General features: G+C 50.1%; 1 protein-coding gene across 1 annotated transcript in view; it reads right to left on the bottom strand.

Moving 5' to 3' along the window:
* DAAM1 (dishevelled associated activator of morphogenesis 1) overlaps positions 1-13,312 on the bottom strand; it is a 95,009-nt gene that overhangs the window by 25,890 nt on the left and 55,807 nt on the right. Inside the window, exons 5-9 of the mRNA XM_065635196.1 lie at positions 6,034-6,105; positions 3,248-3,342; positions 852-1,185; positions 286-396; positions 64-167 (exon numbers count right to left, since the gene is read on the bottom strand). Of these exons, the coding sequence (XP_065491268.1) occupies positions 64-167; positions 286-396; positions 852-1,185; positions 3,248-3,342; positions 6,034-6,105 (716 nt within the window). The remainder of the gene's footprint in view (positions 1-63; positions 168-285; positions 397-851; positions 1,186-3,247; positions 3,343-6,033; positions 6,106-13,312) is intronic.

Raw genomic sequence — 13,312 nt, 5'->3', positions numbered from 1 at the left:
GGCAAATCCATAAACCAGAAGGCAAGGGCAAAAATAACCAGTGGGCTGGGGGTCACTACTCACCGGTCAAGGGTTGAATTTTCATGTTCTCTTAGTTTATCAATGACTGGCTGGATCCCAAGCATGAGAAATTCATATCTCAGATGGAGTCTGAAATCCAGACTTTCCTGAAATGGACAGTGCTGCAGTCAACACGATAAAGTGCACATCCTCAGAAAGCTTGTTGAAATAAGTCCGCCCCAAACCCACCAAAACACCTTCCCTTCCAAGAGCCCTGGCGCTCACCACGCCTGCCCCCTGGCTCAGGACTGCGTTGATGAAGGACATGATGGCTGTCTTGAGGCTCACTTCATCTCGATACCGCCCCGTGCTCTTGTCCAAGTCATTGATCAGCGTCTGTCAAACAGACAACGTCAGTTAAGAGCTCAGTGACAGCCCCAATCCTGCACAAACAGCCAGGAGACGGATGCAGGAACAACTCCTCATGATGCTCCTACAGCCCCTGTAGCAACACACTGGTGATAGATCACCAGCTGCAGCCCACCTCAGCACCCATTTCAGCTAACATCAGCCCATCCAGATGTGCTACAGCCTTGCAGAGCTGCAATCCCACAACTCTGCATAAGCAAGGATTTTTTTTTGTGGGGGGGAGTGCTGCCTTAAATAACTGGTTCTTCACTCTTTGCTAAGCTTAAGACCTCATCAGGCATGGTTCTGGGGTAATTCTCAGAGTATCTAAGTTGCCAACAGCCATAATAAATCATTTTCAAGTGGCATATAGATATCTAGGAGGAGGAAGGGACAAGAACACTGACTTTCAGGAGCTGAGAAGTGAGTTGAGACTGACCTACCTGAAAACGAGTCCGTTCGCTGGCGTATTTCTGGTAGTGCAGCATCGCCTCCAGTACCTTTTTGTGGCCCCCGGGAACCAGGCACACAGCGCCCATGATTTCCAGCACTGCCACCTTCGTCTTAATATTCTCCGTGCTCAGACTCTGAGCAATTACGTTAATACTCTCTGAATGGGCCAGGACGTGAGCCCGACCCAGGGAGTTGTTCATTAGTGCTTTTATACATCCAATGAGCGAGGTATGTATTCGAGACTCTGCCGTCTCATAGTCCATGCTTTTGAGAAAGTTCAGAATACACGACAAGCCGTCCAGGTCGATGAACCGGGTAACAAACCTGTCAGAAAGAAAGTTTTTAGCTTTAAAACTAAATGCTGAAGGACCCTTTTACCCTCAAACAGGGCTGACTTGTCTGTTGCTGGAAACCCAGGACCTTTTTTTACGTTATTATATACATGGCCTCAAGTTGTGCCAGGGGAGGTTTAGATTGGATATTAGGAAATATTTCTTCAAACAAAGGTTGTCAGGCATGGGAACAGGCTTCCCAGGGCAGTGGTGGAGTCACCCTCCCTGGAGGGGTCTAAAAGATGCATAGACGAGGTTCTTAGGGACATGGTTTAGTGCCAGAGTTAATGGTTGGACTTGATGATCATGAGGGTCTCTTCCAACCAAAATGATACTTTTTCCTGGACTTTGGATAGCAGAAAGCCTACAGTCCACAGACAGGGAAGGGGTTGCAAAAATCAATGTAATCAGTGCCCAGTAGCGTAGGTAACCAGGTATCATCTGCACAAGGTTGTCTAGAGCTAGGATATTTGGAAGAAAAACAGCTAACGCAGCCATCAGCACAAGCCCTGGGGTGGAGGTTATGAGTTTGCAGCCAAGCTGCTGAAAAACTTTCCCAGTCCCCAGCCTGAGCCTTGAATGGGATAAGTTTTGCACAGGACTGGAAGAAGCTCCCAAGCCCTGGAGTCACATCCTCATCCGTCTCAGACACCCCAATGTAGCCGAGCCTGCAATGCCTGTCAAGACTTTCTGCCCCTCCTGCCTCACCACCCACATCCTTCTCCTCCCTTAGACACATCTCACCAATTTTAAGGGATTCCTGATTTTTATGATGACTTATAATGCCACTAAATAGAAAGCAGACAGCGAATACACAGCAGTGCCCCAGGCAGACTCACTCGAGCAGGCAGACACAACACTGCAGGCTGCTCAGGCATTTTAGGACCTCCTTGCCCAACACCATCCAGGCTGGGTGTATTCTGGTTTGGCAAAAGGCACTGGCTCATAAAGCAAACGAGCCAAGAACATCCCAGCACTGGGATGATTTTAATTCGAAACAAGCCACGCCGATGCGTGGCAACAAAAGGGGTAATTGCAGACTCGGAGAAAACTGATTTCTCTTCTTCAAAGCCTGCTCTTCTTCCAGCCAAAGTCAATAGGAAATGTGATGTTCACTTCCCTGGGAGCAAAAGCAGGTCCAACAGGTAAAATTTTCTAGAGAGCCTGCTGGATCCTTCTGACTTCCAATCAGACAGACTTGCAAATCACTTTTAAGGACTTTGCCAAGTTTCATGGCTGGGTACCAGCCCTGCTCCCAGGGCACTTGCCGGGAGTCGGCACCCAAGAGGTCCAGGTTTCACAGAAATTGGGTGGTCACCCTCAACCCCAGGAATTTCTTACCAAGTACCATCACCAGAACCATTCCAAAAGACAAATGGAAGAGAGGAATGTATTTGAAAGCAACAGCAAATGTGTTTCTTTCATAACCAGACCAGGTCATGCATTTCTTAATAAAATATTTTCCCATCAGAAAATATTGACCTGAGGCATCTTAAAGGTTTTGCAGATGTGAGCATGCAGACTCCAGAGAAAATGAATTTAGGAAAAACTACAGACATTCAGAACGAGTCCCACCCTTTCTTTCTCCTCCCCATCAAAACCTCCTAGTAACATTTTTTTTTTGCATTTCATAAAAGCCTGAGGATTCATGTGATTTTATTCCTTTAAAAAGTGCAAGAGAAGTTGAAGTTGAAACAAAGGGCCTGGTTGACCAACAAAAATTGGCTATTTTTTTAAAAATTTAATCTGGAAGGAACTTCTACATTATGTTCCAATGAGAACAAAAGTGAATTTGAAAAAAAAAAAAAAAGAAGTCATCTGATTTGCCTGAACAGATGTGAAGGTCCTGGTAGCTCTTGGCCACTAAAAGGACTGAAGAAAAGGAACAAACTGACAAGAGGTGAATTGAAAAAAGCAAGTGGCGTTTCAAGGTCCTTGCCTCCCTCGTCCTGTGCAGCCCTATTTATATTTCTACTTAATCCCTCGCTCTGCCAGAGAACTCAAATCCAAATCCATGACCACAGCGATAAAGCCAGGAAAGGGAAGGGAATTGCCTCATTGGTTTCGTCCGCAGTGCAGTCTTCAAACTTTCAATTGTTTTATTTCTCTCCTCCTCATCTTCTTTTTCCAAGGCGATCAGTGTTTTTCTCTGCAAAAGAGAAAGGCAGATGTGAGAGGGGAGGTTTCCCCATGAAACACGAGCACCCACTGCCCATCATGCCAAGCTATGGGGATGGAGCTGGGACGCTAAACTCACTCTGGAAGTCTGAAAGCCATAGAATCATAGAATACCAGGTTGGAAGGGACCTCAAGGATCATCTGGTCCAACCTTATGGTCCAGATCCTTATGGCAACTGCAGGACTTGGGTAAAGGGGCAGTTTCGAAAACCCGCCATGGCCTGCAAGGAGACGGGATGAAGCTGGGACGCTAAACTCACTCTGGAAGTCTGAAAGCCATAGAATCATAGAATACCAGGTTGGAAGGGACCTCAAGGATCAACTGGTCCAACCTTATGGTCCAGATCCTTATGGCAACTGCAGGACTTGGGTAAAGGGGCAGTTTCGAAAACCCGCCATGGCCTGCAAGGAGACGGCCTGAGCTGGGGCCAGCAGGAAGAAGGGCTGGGGACAGCAGGACGAGTGGGTGGCTTCAGCCTGGAGATGCTGCCTGCAAGTACCCAGACAACTCGTTAGCACATGCACAATTAAGCTGCCAATGTTTGGGGCATCACAAGCTGGTGACACCTCAAGCCACATCAGCTTTGGAGCAGTGTTGCTGTTGCCCTTGCATCTCCCTAGGCACTTGGGTTTTGTTTCAAAGCAGCAGGGAATGAACATCAGCTGGTGCAGACTGAGGCCACACGGAACACAGCGCCCTCTTTCCCAAACCAGTCTCCAGCAAGACCAGGAAACATGCTGGGCTACGCTGACCCGAGACAACTGGGAGAGCTGGGTAACCACCTCGAGAGGACACACTTAGCATTGTCCTGTGTGATCATTAAGTTCCCGAGTTAACACCCTGCAGGTAGGAGTGGTGTCACCTCAAATTGCTGACCTGCAACTCATCCAGACAAGCCCGTCTTGGAGGATGCTTGCAACTGTCCCTCTGCAGCCCTCAGACTCAGAGCAGCGAGAGGGAACGGCTGCAATCCAGACAAGGAGCATCCCAACTCGTGAGCTCTGGATGTAACTCCTGGTATGGCCCACGAGCTTCCAGGAAAAACACTTTGTATAACAAAGAAGTAAATAACTGCATCACAGTATCCCATAAGAAGGTGTCCAGCTGAACCCTGCTCAGAGATGCTTCAGATGACATCTGGGTGATGTGAATCTTGATGCATTTCCAGGGCTGGAGGGGGCTGTGAGGATCATGGAATCACAGAACAGTTTGGGTGGGAAGGGACCTTCCCAGCTCCCCCAGTGCCCCCCCTGCCATGAGCAGGGACATCTGCACCAGCTCAGGTTGCTCAGAGCCCCGTCCAGCCTGGCCTGGGATGTCTCCAGGGATGGTTCATCCACCACCTCTCTGGCCAACCTGGGCCAGTGTTTCACCACCCTCAGTGTCAAAAGTTTCTTCTTCATGTCTAGTAGGATGCAGGGGGCTAAGCCAATGCCTATTGGGGGTCCACAGAGGGAAGGTGCTAAACTGGGGTGAGGGAGAAGGAGGGGTACTTTAGTGGTACCCATGCATCCCATCAGGTACCCATGTGCCCCTGCAGAGGAGGTGGGGGGCCCAGGGTACACCCCGCAGCCTGGAGGGGACAGGACACTGCAGCCATGCTCGAGGCCAGCCAGGGGGGGTCCTGCTAACCCTGTCACTCCCAGGCCTCCCAGTGCAACCCACTAATGTGCATTGAGGACAGTGGCTGCCCGGGCATGCATGGGGGTACGGCTTGCTCACCCCAACTCGTGCAACCAAGGCCACAGCTAAAGCAACACCCCAGGTGCCTCCTGCACCATCTGACAGTGCTGGGCCCTTAAAGATGTCAGGGGGAGCCCTGCCAACACCAACCGAGGCTAAAAAAAAGAGAGCAAGGGTCGCAGCAGACATAAAGAGCTGTGCTGACCCTTGTAGCATGTCAGGGAGACCAAAGCCACCCTCCAGGCACCTGGCGGGCTTTGATCACAAGCTCTGCTCAGGCTCAGGGCTTCGACTGCTGGCAGCCCATGGCCAGTCCCAGGCACCCCTGATTCCCAAATGGGAGCAGCTTGCTCCTTTCTCAGCTCACAGCCCCCTGCTCCACCCCCACTCCCTCACCCAGCCCTGCCTTCCCTGACACCCTGGCCCTGTGACAGCAGGGCAAACATACGGAAAAAAAATAGAAAAATGACGCTTTTCTTTTTTGTTTTCCACGCTGCTGCCATTCCTAGCGTAGTGGCCACGAACCTCAGCACCTTCAGCCTCCAACAGCAAGAGTCAGGATGGAGGGGCTCTGAACTGCGCAGCCTTGCAGGAAATAAACTGTATTTCCTCTAGAAAAGAACGCTTTTTCTGTCTCACCCAGCAAGATATCAACAAGAAAGTATGTCATAAAATTACTTTTAAGCACACAGGCAGGTTGGGCACAGGGCACTTAGAGCCATGGCAGCTCTGTCAGCCCTTGTGGGGTGGATGAACTGCAGCTCATGTTTTGCCACGGCTGCACAGTGCAGAAGGGTGCCTCCGGTACAAAACGGTAGCACAGCGCAACCAAATGGGGTCTTTACAGCCTGGTGGCTTTATACTGAAAGCTGCTGCTGTTTGCCATCCATCTCACAGCCTCCCAGCTTGGGGTGAGATGAAATACCCTGCGTGCTCTGAAGGGGTTCGCAATCGCCAAAGCATTGGGGAAATACTCACAGCAGCCATTGAATTCAGCTGATCGATATAAAACTCCGGCCAGCTGGTGGCTCCTTTATTTTCTTCCTGGTCCTGGAGGAGGGGAAAAAAAGTGAAACAAAGATAGCAGATTAGTAGAAATAGTATTAACATGCCCTGCCCTTGGTGACCAACCACCTCTCAAGTGCCCTTGAGCTCTTGCATTATTTTATACCAATAGAAGTGTCACTTTCTACACTCTGAGCTCACCACTGACAGCTCCAGCTATGGGAACATTACCTGATTTATTGAACTAGCATATTTTATATACAATCTACCTTACGCCACCTGCCTGCGACCAAACTCTGCCCCAATGATACTGCATCAGTCTTGTGGTTATCAGCTTTGGAGAAACCACACTGAAATTTTACATCCAGATTTCTCTTGCACCGACTCTACAGTGCCCTTGAAGTTTTGGCTGCACAGCCTTGGTGAATGTGATTTGGGGGAAAAAAAACCAGTCTCTTACAAGTAATGAAAAGTGAATAATGTGACACGAACTAGGCTCCACTTCTGGCGCAGGACCATGACTTTACCAACATCCTAAGAGAGACTCCAGGCACAACGGACCACTCCTCTGGGGGCTTCATTAGTTGTCAGGATGGAACATGCATCCAGCAATGTCCCTCATTGAAGGATGTCACCCCCGGGCCCTTGATCTATGACAATGAATGATGCACAGCCTCCTTTGGCCATCCCAGTCTACAGTTCCCTGCATCTGGCAGGATATACAAGGGGTTTTCACGTTCTACCATGTTCCTGTAGGACATGGCCAGGAGGACCAGCGCAGTGATCATCCCCCTGTACTTGGCACTGGTGAGGCCACATCTCGAATCCTGTATATAGTTTTGGGCCCCTCACTACAGGAAAGACCTTGAGGTGCTGGAGCGAGTTCAGAGAAGGGCAATGAAGCTGGTGAAGGATCTGGAGCACAAGTGTGATGGGGAGCAGCTGAGACACCTGGGGGGGTTCTGCCTGGAGAAAAGGAGGCTGAGAGGAGACCTTATTGCTCTCTACAACTACCTGAAAGGAGGTTGTAGCATGGAGGGTGTTGGTCTCTTCTCCCAAGTAACAGGAAGAGAGGAAATGGCCTCAAGTTGTGCCAGGGGAGGTTTAGACTGGATATTAGGAAAAAATTCTTCATGGAAAAGGTTGTTGGGCATTGGAACAGGCTGCCCAGGGCGGTGGTGGAGTCACCATCCCTGGAGGTAATTAAAAGATGTGGAGATGTGGTGCTTAGGGACATGGTTTAGTGATGGACTTGGTAGTATTAGGTTAAAGGTTGGACTGAATAATCTTCAAGTTCTTTTCCAACATAAACAATTCTATGATTCTATGACTGAAGGACCTCTGAGCCCAGATAAATCACACTTCACGTCCCCAGGGACTGCTTGAAGCAAGTAGGCAGACTTTGAGAGAATACTTCAAAATCAGCCATTTTCCTCACTGTATTTTCCTAAAAACTTCTATCAAAAGAAGATAAAGGATTGACAGCAGAAATGCCACACAGGCCTAGGCTGTAGAGCCAACCAATACTATACAAATCCCAGGCATCTCCCCTCATTAACCCTCTTCAGTTCACAGTCTGACTTGCTGCACAGCTTTGCCCCTCCTCTAACTTTCAGAGATGTTTGCAAAGGTCGTCCTACACCGCAGTCGCCCGTGAGGGTGGGAGATGGACAACCTCCTCCTCTGCTCCTACGCCTGTGCATGCAGACAACTACTGATGCTCCAGATGATTTCAGCGAGCCCAAGGAGCAGAGTCCCAAATATTTACTGCGGTTCAAGAGGCATATGTGGGAAATATTTGTGCATCCAAACTTCCCAAGCTGCAGCTTGCCAAGATGAGAACACACAGAGTCAGCACTAGGTAATTTGGACGGGACCCAGCTCACCCATGAGAAGTGCAGAATGTCCCCATGGTACAAATGGTGCCCCTGGGGACAGCAGAGCTATGGCACCCATGTGTGCCTTGGACATGGCCCTAAAAAGCATCAGCTCCTGTCACCTCCTGGACATGTCACCAGAGGTCCTCCCTGATACCCTAGGGTACCATCAGCACCTCTTATAAGGAGCATCCCTCTCCCACCAGTGCTTCCAGCAGTGACACCAGCTGGGAAGGGCGGCAAGGTCCCCACTGCAGCACAGCACCAAGAGGTGTCCAGATGCACCCAGTCAGGGGATTCGGGCAGGGAGCAAGACCCGTGATGAGGAATGGGGTGGCGGCAGGGATGGTTCATCCCACATCCCAGGGCCTTTCCACATGGCGCACACACCTGCGAGGCAGGCAGGGATCCGGACCTGCTGCTTGTTTAGGGCTGAAAGGAAGCAGTGGAGCAAAAAAATAAAGGTCTCCCGGGGTGGGCAGAGGGGAGGCTGAACAACAAAATTGGCTAAACTGCTCATTTATAATTAACGTGCTGCATTATAAATATTTCCCTTTGCTTGGCTCCCTCGGGCTCTTGCATTTCCTCCCTGAAACCCCCAATTTAGAAAGTGCTCTCAATTAAGTGCAGCAGAACCTCATTAATTCAGATGAACAGCCGAGCAGGCTCGTCGGAAAGGACCTTCCCAGGCAGAGGGGAACTGCACAATAAAGCCGGCAAAGATCAGGGCATGGGTTTCCCTTGGCTCACTGCAGGACACTTCTCAGTGGTAATTACTGCAGCTAATGGTCTACAGCACACTGATAAACCCCTTTTTGGTGCATTTGGTGGCAGTAAAGAAATCCCCCGACAAAGTGATGAGCCCAGAGGGAAGTGACTCACAAGGCAGGAGGAGGGAGGAACCTCTTTGGGCATCGCGGTTTGAAAGGATGAATTGGTAGGATGGTTTCCCAGCAGTCAGGGTGGGGTTTGGGGATACGAGTTTTGCAGCCTGCCTTCCATGAGGGATGCCCAGACATCGAGATGAGCATCACCAACATCAGCTCTCCAGGATTCTCCATCACATCCCACCCGGCTGGCACAAGGGACACAAATATTTCTTTATTTTTCTTTTTATTTTCTTTTCTTATTCTCTGAGCTGTGTCTAGTTCTTTGCTGTGTTCACTCTCTTCTCAAGAAGCACAGAAGTGAGGGCTGATCTGAACCCCGCTGACAGAATCACACAGAATCACAGTATGTCAGGGACTAGAAGGGACCTCAAAAGATCATCCAGTCCAATCCCCCCGACGGAGCAGGAACACCCAGATGAGGTTATGCAGGATTGTGTGCAGGCAGGGTTTGAATGTCTCTAGAGAAGGAGACTCCACAACCTCCCTGGGCAGCCTGTTCCAGGCTCTGGCACCCTCACTGTGAAGAAGTTTCTTCTCATATTTAAGTGGAACCTCCTGTGTTCCAGTTTGTACCCATTGCCCCTTGTCCTATCATTGGATGTCACCGAGAAGAGCCTGGCTCCATCCTCCTGACACTCACTCTTTACATATTTATAAACATTAATGAGCTCACCCCTCAGTCTCCTCTCCTCCAAGCTCAAGAGCCCCAGCTCCTCAGCCTTTCCTCACACGGGAGATGCTCCACTCCCTTCAGCATCTTCATGGCTGCGCTGGACTCTCTCCAGCAGTTCCCTGTCCTTCTGGAACTGAGGGGCCCAGAACTGGACACAATATTCCAGACAGGCTGGTGCTGTGCTGTGGCTTACTACAAGCTGCTCTTTTAGAGTCAGGCTGATGGCTATAACAACACAGTGCAGGGACAGGTATCCTTTCTCATCTGTAACATTTACATCAACATCCCTTGCTGTCCTCCAAGAAACGGCCCCAACAGACACAAGTGCTCTGCTGCAAAAATTAGGAAACGCCAAAGCCGTGCAGCCAAGAGCAATCTTTGCCCTGTCACCTCCTTCATTTCCCACTCGCTGCCCCTGACACCCACTTCTTCCTTCCAGGGACCTGGCAAAAATACAAATGGCATCAGCTGCAGCCCCAGCACCACTGTGCCCTCTCCTCACCTCCACCATCCCTTCATCCCCGGGTTCCATGCAGGGGGCTGACAGATGCTGCTGCTGCTCGGCTGTTTCACACCATGGTGGCAGTGGCGAGGGGCTGTCATGGTGTGAACCCGACGATGAAGAAGTTCCATCCCCTCCATCAGTGCTTGTTGCCACAGGGAAAGCAGCGCCCAGTCAAGATCCCTCATTAGCGGGAGCTTCTCCAAGCGAAGGTCACTGCTCTGCCAGCTCCACCCATCCCTTTGCTCTTCCCAGGGAGATGTCACAGTCCCCAGTCCTGCCACACCTTGGTGACAAGCCTGACACTTCCACAGCCTGCCTGCCTCCCCCTTGGCACGTCAGCAGATCCCCCCGCCAGACTGCCCTTGCTCTTCCCAGTGACCACCCTTGGGACACTGGGCAGCAGCACAGAGGAGATGGTGGCTCAGCCAGCGGTTCACAGGCTAGTCTCAGCCCTGTTTGGGCACCATTACACCTGGAAGGTTCATCTCCATGAACTCTGCCCCCTGTGACCTGCAGGAACACAGCTGCTCACAGCATGTCCCCATAGCAGTGGGGAGAAAGACACCTGTGAAGCTCCTCAGTGCTTTGTTACAGCTGCTAGCAACATCTTTTAGATGGCCAACCTGCAGGAGACATCTCCATCTGATCCAGCAGCCTCCTTCCCACACCCGCAGCCCGTGGTGGTGGTGATGGATCTGGAGCTCTGATGGATCAGAGTCTTGCATCTGGGTAGGAACAACCCCAGGTTCCAGTATAAGTTGGGGAATGACCTATTAGAGAGCAGTGTAGGGGAAAGGGACCTGGGGGTCCTGGTGGACAGCAGGATGACCATGAGCCAGCAGTGGGCCCTTGTGGCCAGGAAGGCCAATGGTACCTGGGGTGTATTAGAAAGGGGGTGGTTAGCAGGTCAAGAGAGGTTCTCCTTCCCCTCTACTCTGCCCTGGTGAGACCACATCTGGAATATTGTGTCCAGTTCTGGGTCCCTCAGTTCCAGAAGGACAGGGAACTGCTGGAGAGAGTCCAGCGTAGGGCAACAAAGATGATTAAGGGAGTGGAGCATCTCCCTTATGAGGAAAGGCTGAGGGGGCTGGGTCTCTTGAGCTTGGAGAACAGGAGACTGAGGGGTGACCTCATTCATGGTTCTAAATACATAAAGGGTGAGTGTCAGGAGGATGGAGCCAGGCTCTTCTCGGTGACAATCAATGATAGGACAAGGGGTACTGGGTTCAAGCTGGAATACAAGAGGTTCCACTTAAATTTGAGAAGAAACTTCTTCATGGTGAGGGTAACAGGACACTGGACCAGGCTGCCCAGGGAGGTTGTGGAGTCTCCTTCTCTGCAGACATTCAAACCTGCCTGGACACCTTCCTGTGTAACCTCATCTGGGTGTTCCTGCTCCAGCAGGGGAATTGGACTGGATGATCTTTTGAGGTCACTTCCAATCCCTGACATTCTGTGATTCTGTGGAGCTGCTCTGGGATAATGGAGCTCCAGAGGACAGCTGGCCGGGTTCCCCACTCACCTGATGTCTAGCACACCAGGTTAGATCCTTCAGGGTGAAACCAAATCAGAAGGAAAGGGCCAGCTTACAGCAGCCAGCTCCAAGCAAACCCCAGAGAGCCCTTCAGCAACAACATCCATGACTTTGATGGTTCAGCTCCCTCTTGGCACCACCTGCAAGGCCAGTCTGCCCCAGGAGAACTTCACACCAGGGAAGTCATAGCAAGAGGTTGAAAAAAAAAAAAAACCAAGCCTTTTCAGCTAGGACCTGCTGCAACAAAACCAGAAGCAACCCCCTTTGTTTTTACACATCTTCCTGATCGCATTTTTATTTTCAAGTGTTCCCCACCTCTCCTTGCTGCTCAAAACTGGCAGCAGCTGGCAGCCCACCACATTTTTGCAACGTCCTTCTCCCTGCCTGTTGTGGATGATCCACCTAGGTTCTGTTTCCAAGGTCAAAAAAGCAGCAGACAGTGGCGGGCATGGGTTTTAAAGCCGTGTGGGAAGTTTAAATCCAGCCCAGCTCCATCAACATGACCAAGCCTTTCCCAGGTGTGCACTGGTGGAGGTTTTGTCCCACCATATCCCTCCAGGTCTTCCTAATCCCTCCAGCCACCAGGTATCCCTGCAACAAAAAATAAATGCAACTAAAGCTGTTTCCCTGCACCCTACCAAAGGCTCGTGGAGTGATGCCATGAAGGGCTGTAATTCTATCAGATTCTCCCCGAGTTGGGATCTTGGGGTCCGAACTGTCCCATCCCAGACCACTCTGTTTTTCCACATGCTAACACTTCCTATACCCTCTCCTCTACAATTACACATGTGCCCTCGTACGCTTTTCCCAGGGTTTAAAAATTATGCTCCCCATAAGCAAATATAGCATGACCAGATGCCTTTCATAGTCAGCTGGTTCATTGTTTGAAAAGCTTCGCTTTAAAATCCAAAAAGATTGCTAACAGATGCATTTTTTGGCTGGAGAGGGAGAAAAATCTTGCTTAAACAAAAGTGTGTTGTGATTGGAGCTAAAAAGGGAATTACCTTTAAAGATAAAAACTATGAACATTTCCTATTGAAAAATATCCCCAGCCATGAAAACGGCCCGTTTCTCTCGGTCAGCCTGAGAAAATGACACCTGAGATGATATTTCAACCTGCTGCTGAAATAACCGCAGGTATATCTGGATGATCAGGGGCCAAGAAACGTTTCTCATCCATCCCAGGTGACCCAGGAGCTATTTTTTTTTCCTCCTTCCCTTGCATGCCATCTTTGTCAGCTTTTGCTCTAAGTTCTGCTACTGCAGCTTTTTGCTTGATGTTTTTTTAAAAATAATTTATGTTTTTTAAATGAAGGGAATAGACGGAAACAACAGCCCCATGAACGAGCTGCAGGACTGAGCTACAAGAGGAAGAGCGAGCTGGAAAGCGAAGCTCTCTGGAGGGAGCGGGTGGAAGGTGCAGTTAGAGAGGAAAGAGGCTGTCTGGCTGGGAAAAATAGCATTACTGGAGAGCCATCACTCATTTCCCTATTTATCACATATTCCCCCATTTTCCTCTGCAAAAGCACCACCGCCGCCTTCTCCGAATGCAAAGGGATCCTGGTTTCATATCTGATGTCTGAGGAAATTTTAGATGTCAGCTTTGCTTGCGGGGGACAGCTTAACACTGCCAAGAGCTATGCACTCAGCGTTAGCGATGCCAACGGGTTTTCAACACAAGCTTAAAGAGTGCAGCATCGCTTGGCATCCCACAGGTCATTTTTCCCCTCCCCTGGCTTTACAGATGCTCAGAGAGCTCAGTCGAATCAAAAT

This window comes from Caloenas nicobarica, chromosome 5 (assembly GCF_036013445.1).
Source record: "Caloenas nicobarica isolate bCalNic1 chromosome 5, bCalNic1.hap1, whole genome shotgun sequence".
Taxonomy (NCBI): Eukaryota; Metazoa; Chordata; class Aves; order Columbiformes; family Columbidae; genus Caloenas; species Caloenas nicobarica.
This window is presented reverse-complemented; position numbering and strand designations above follow the sequence as displayed.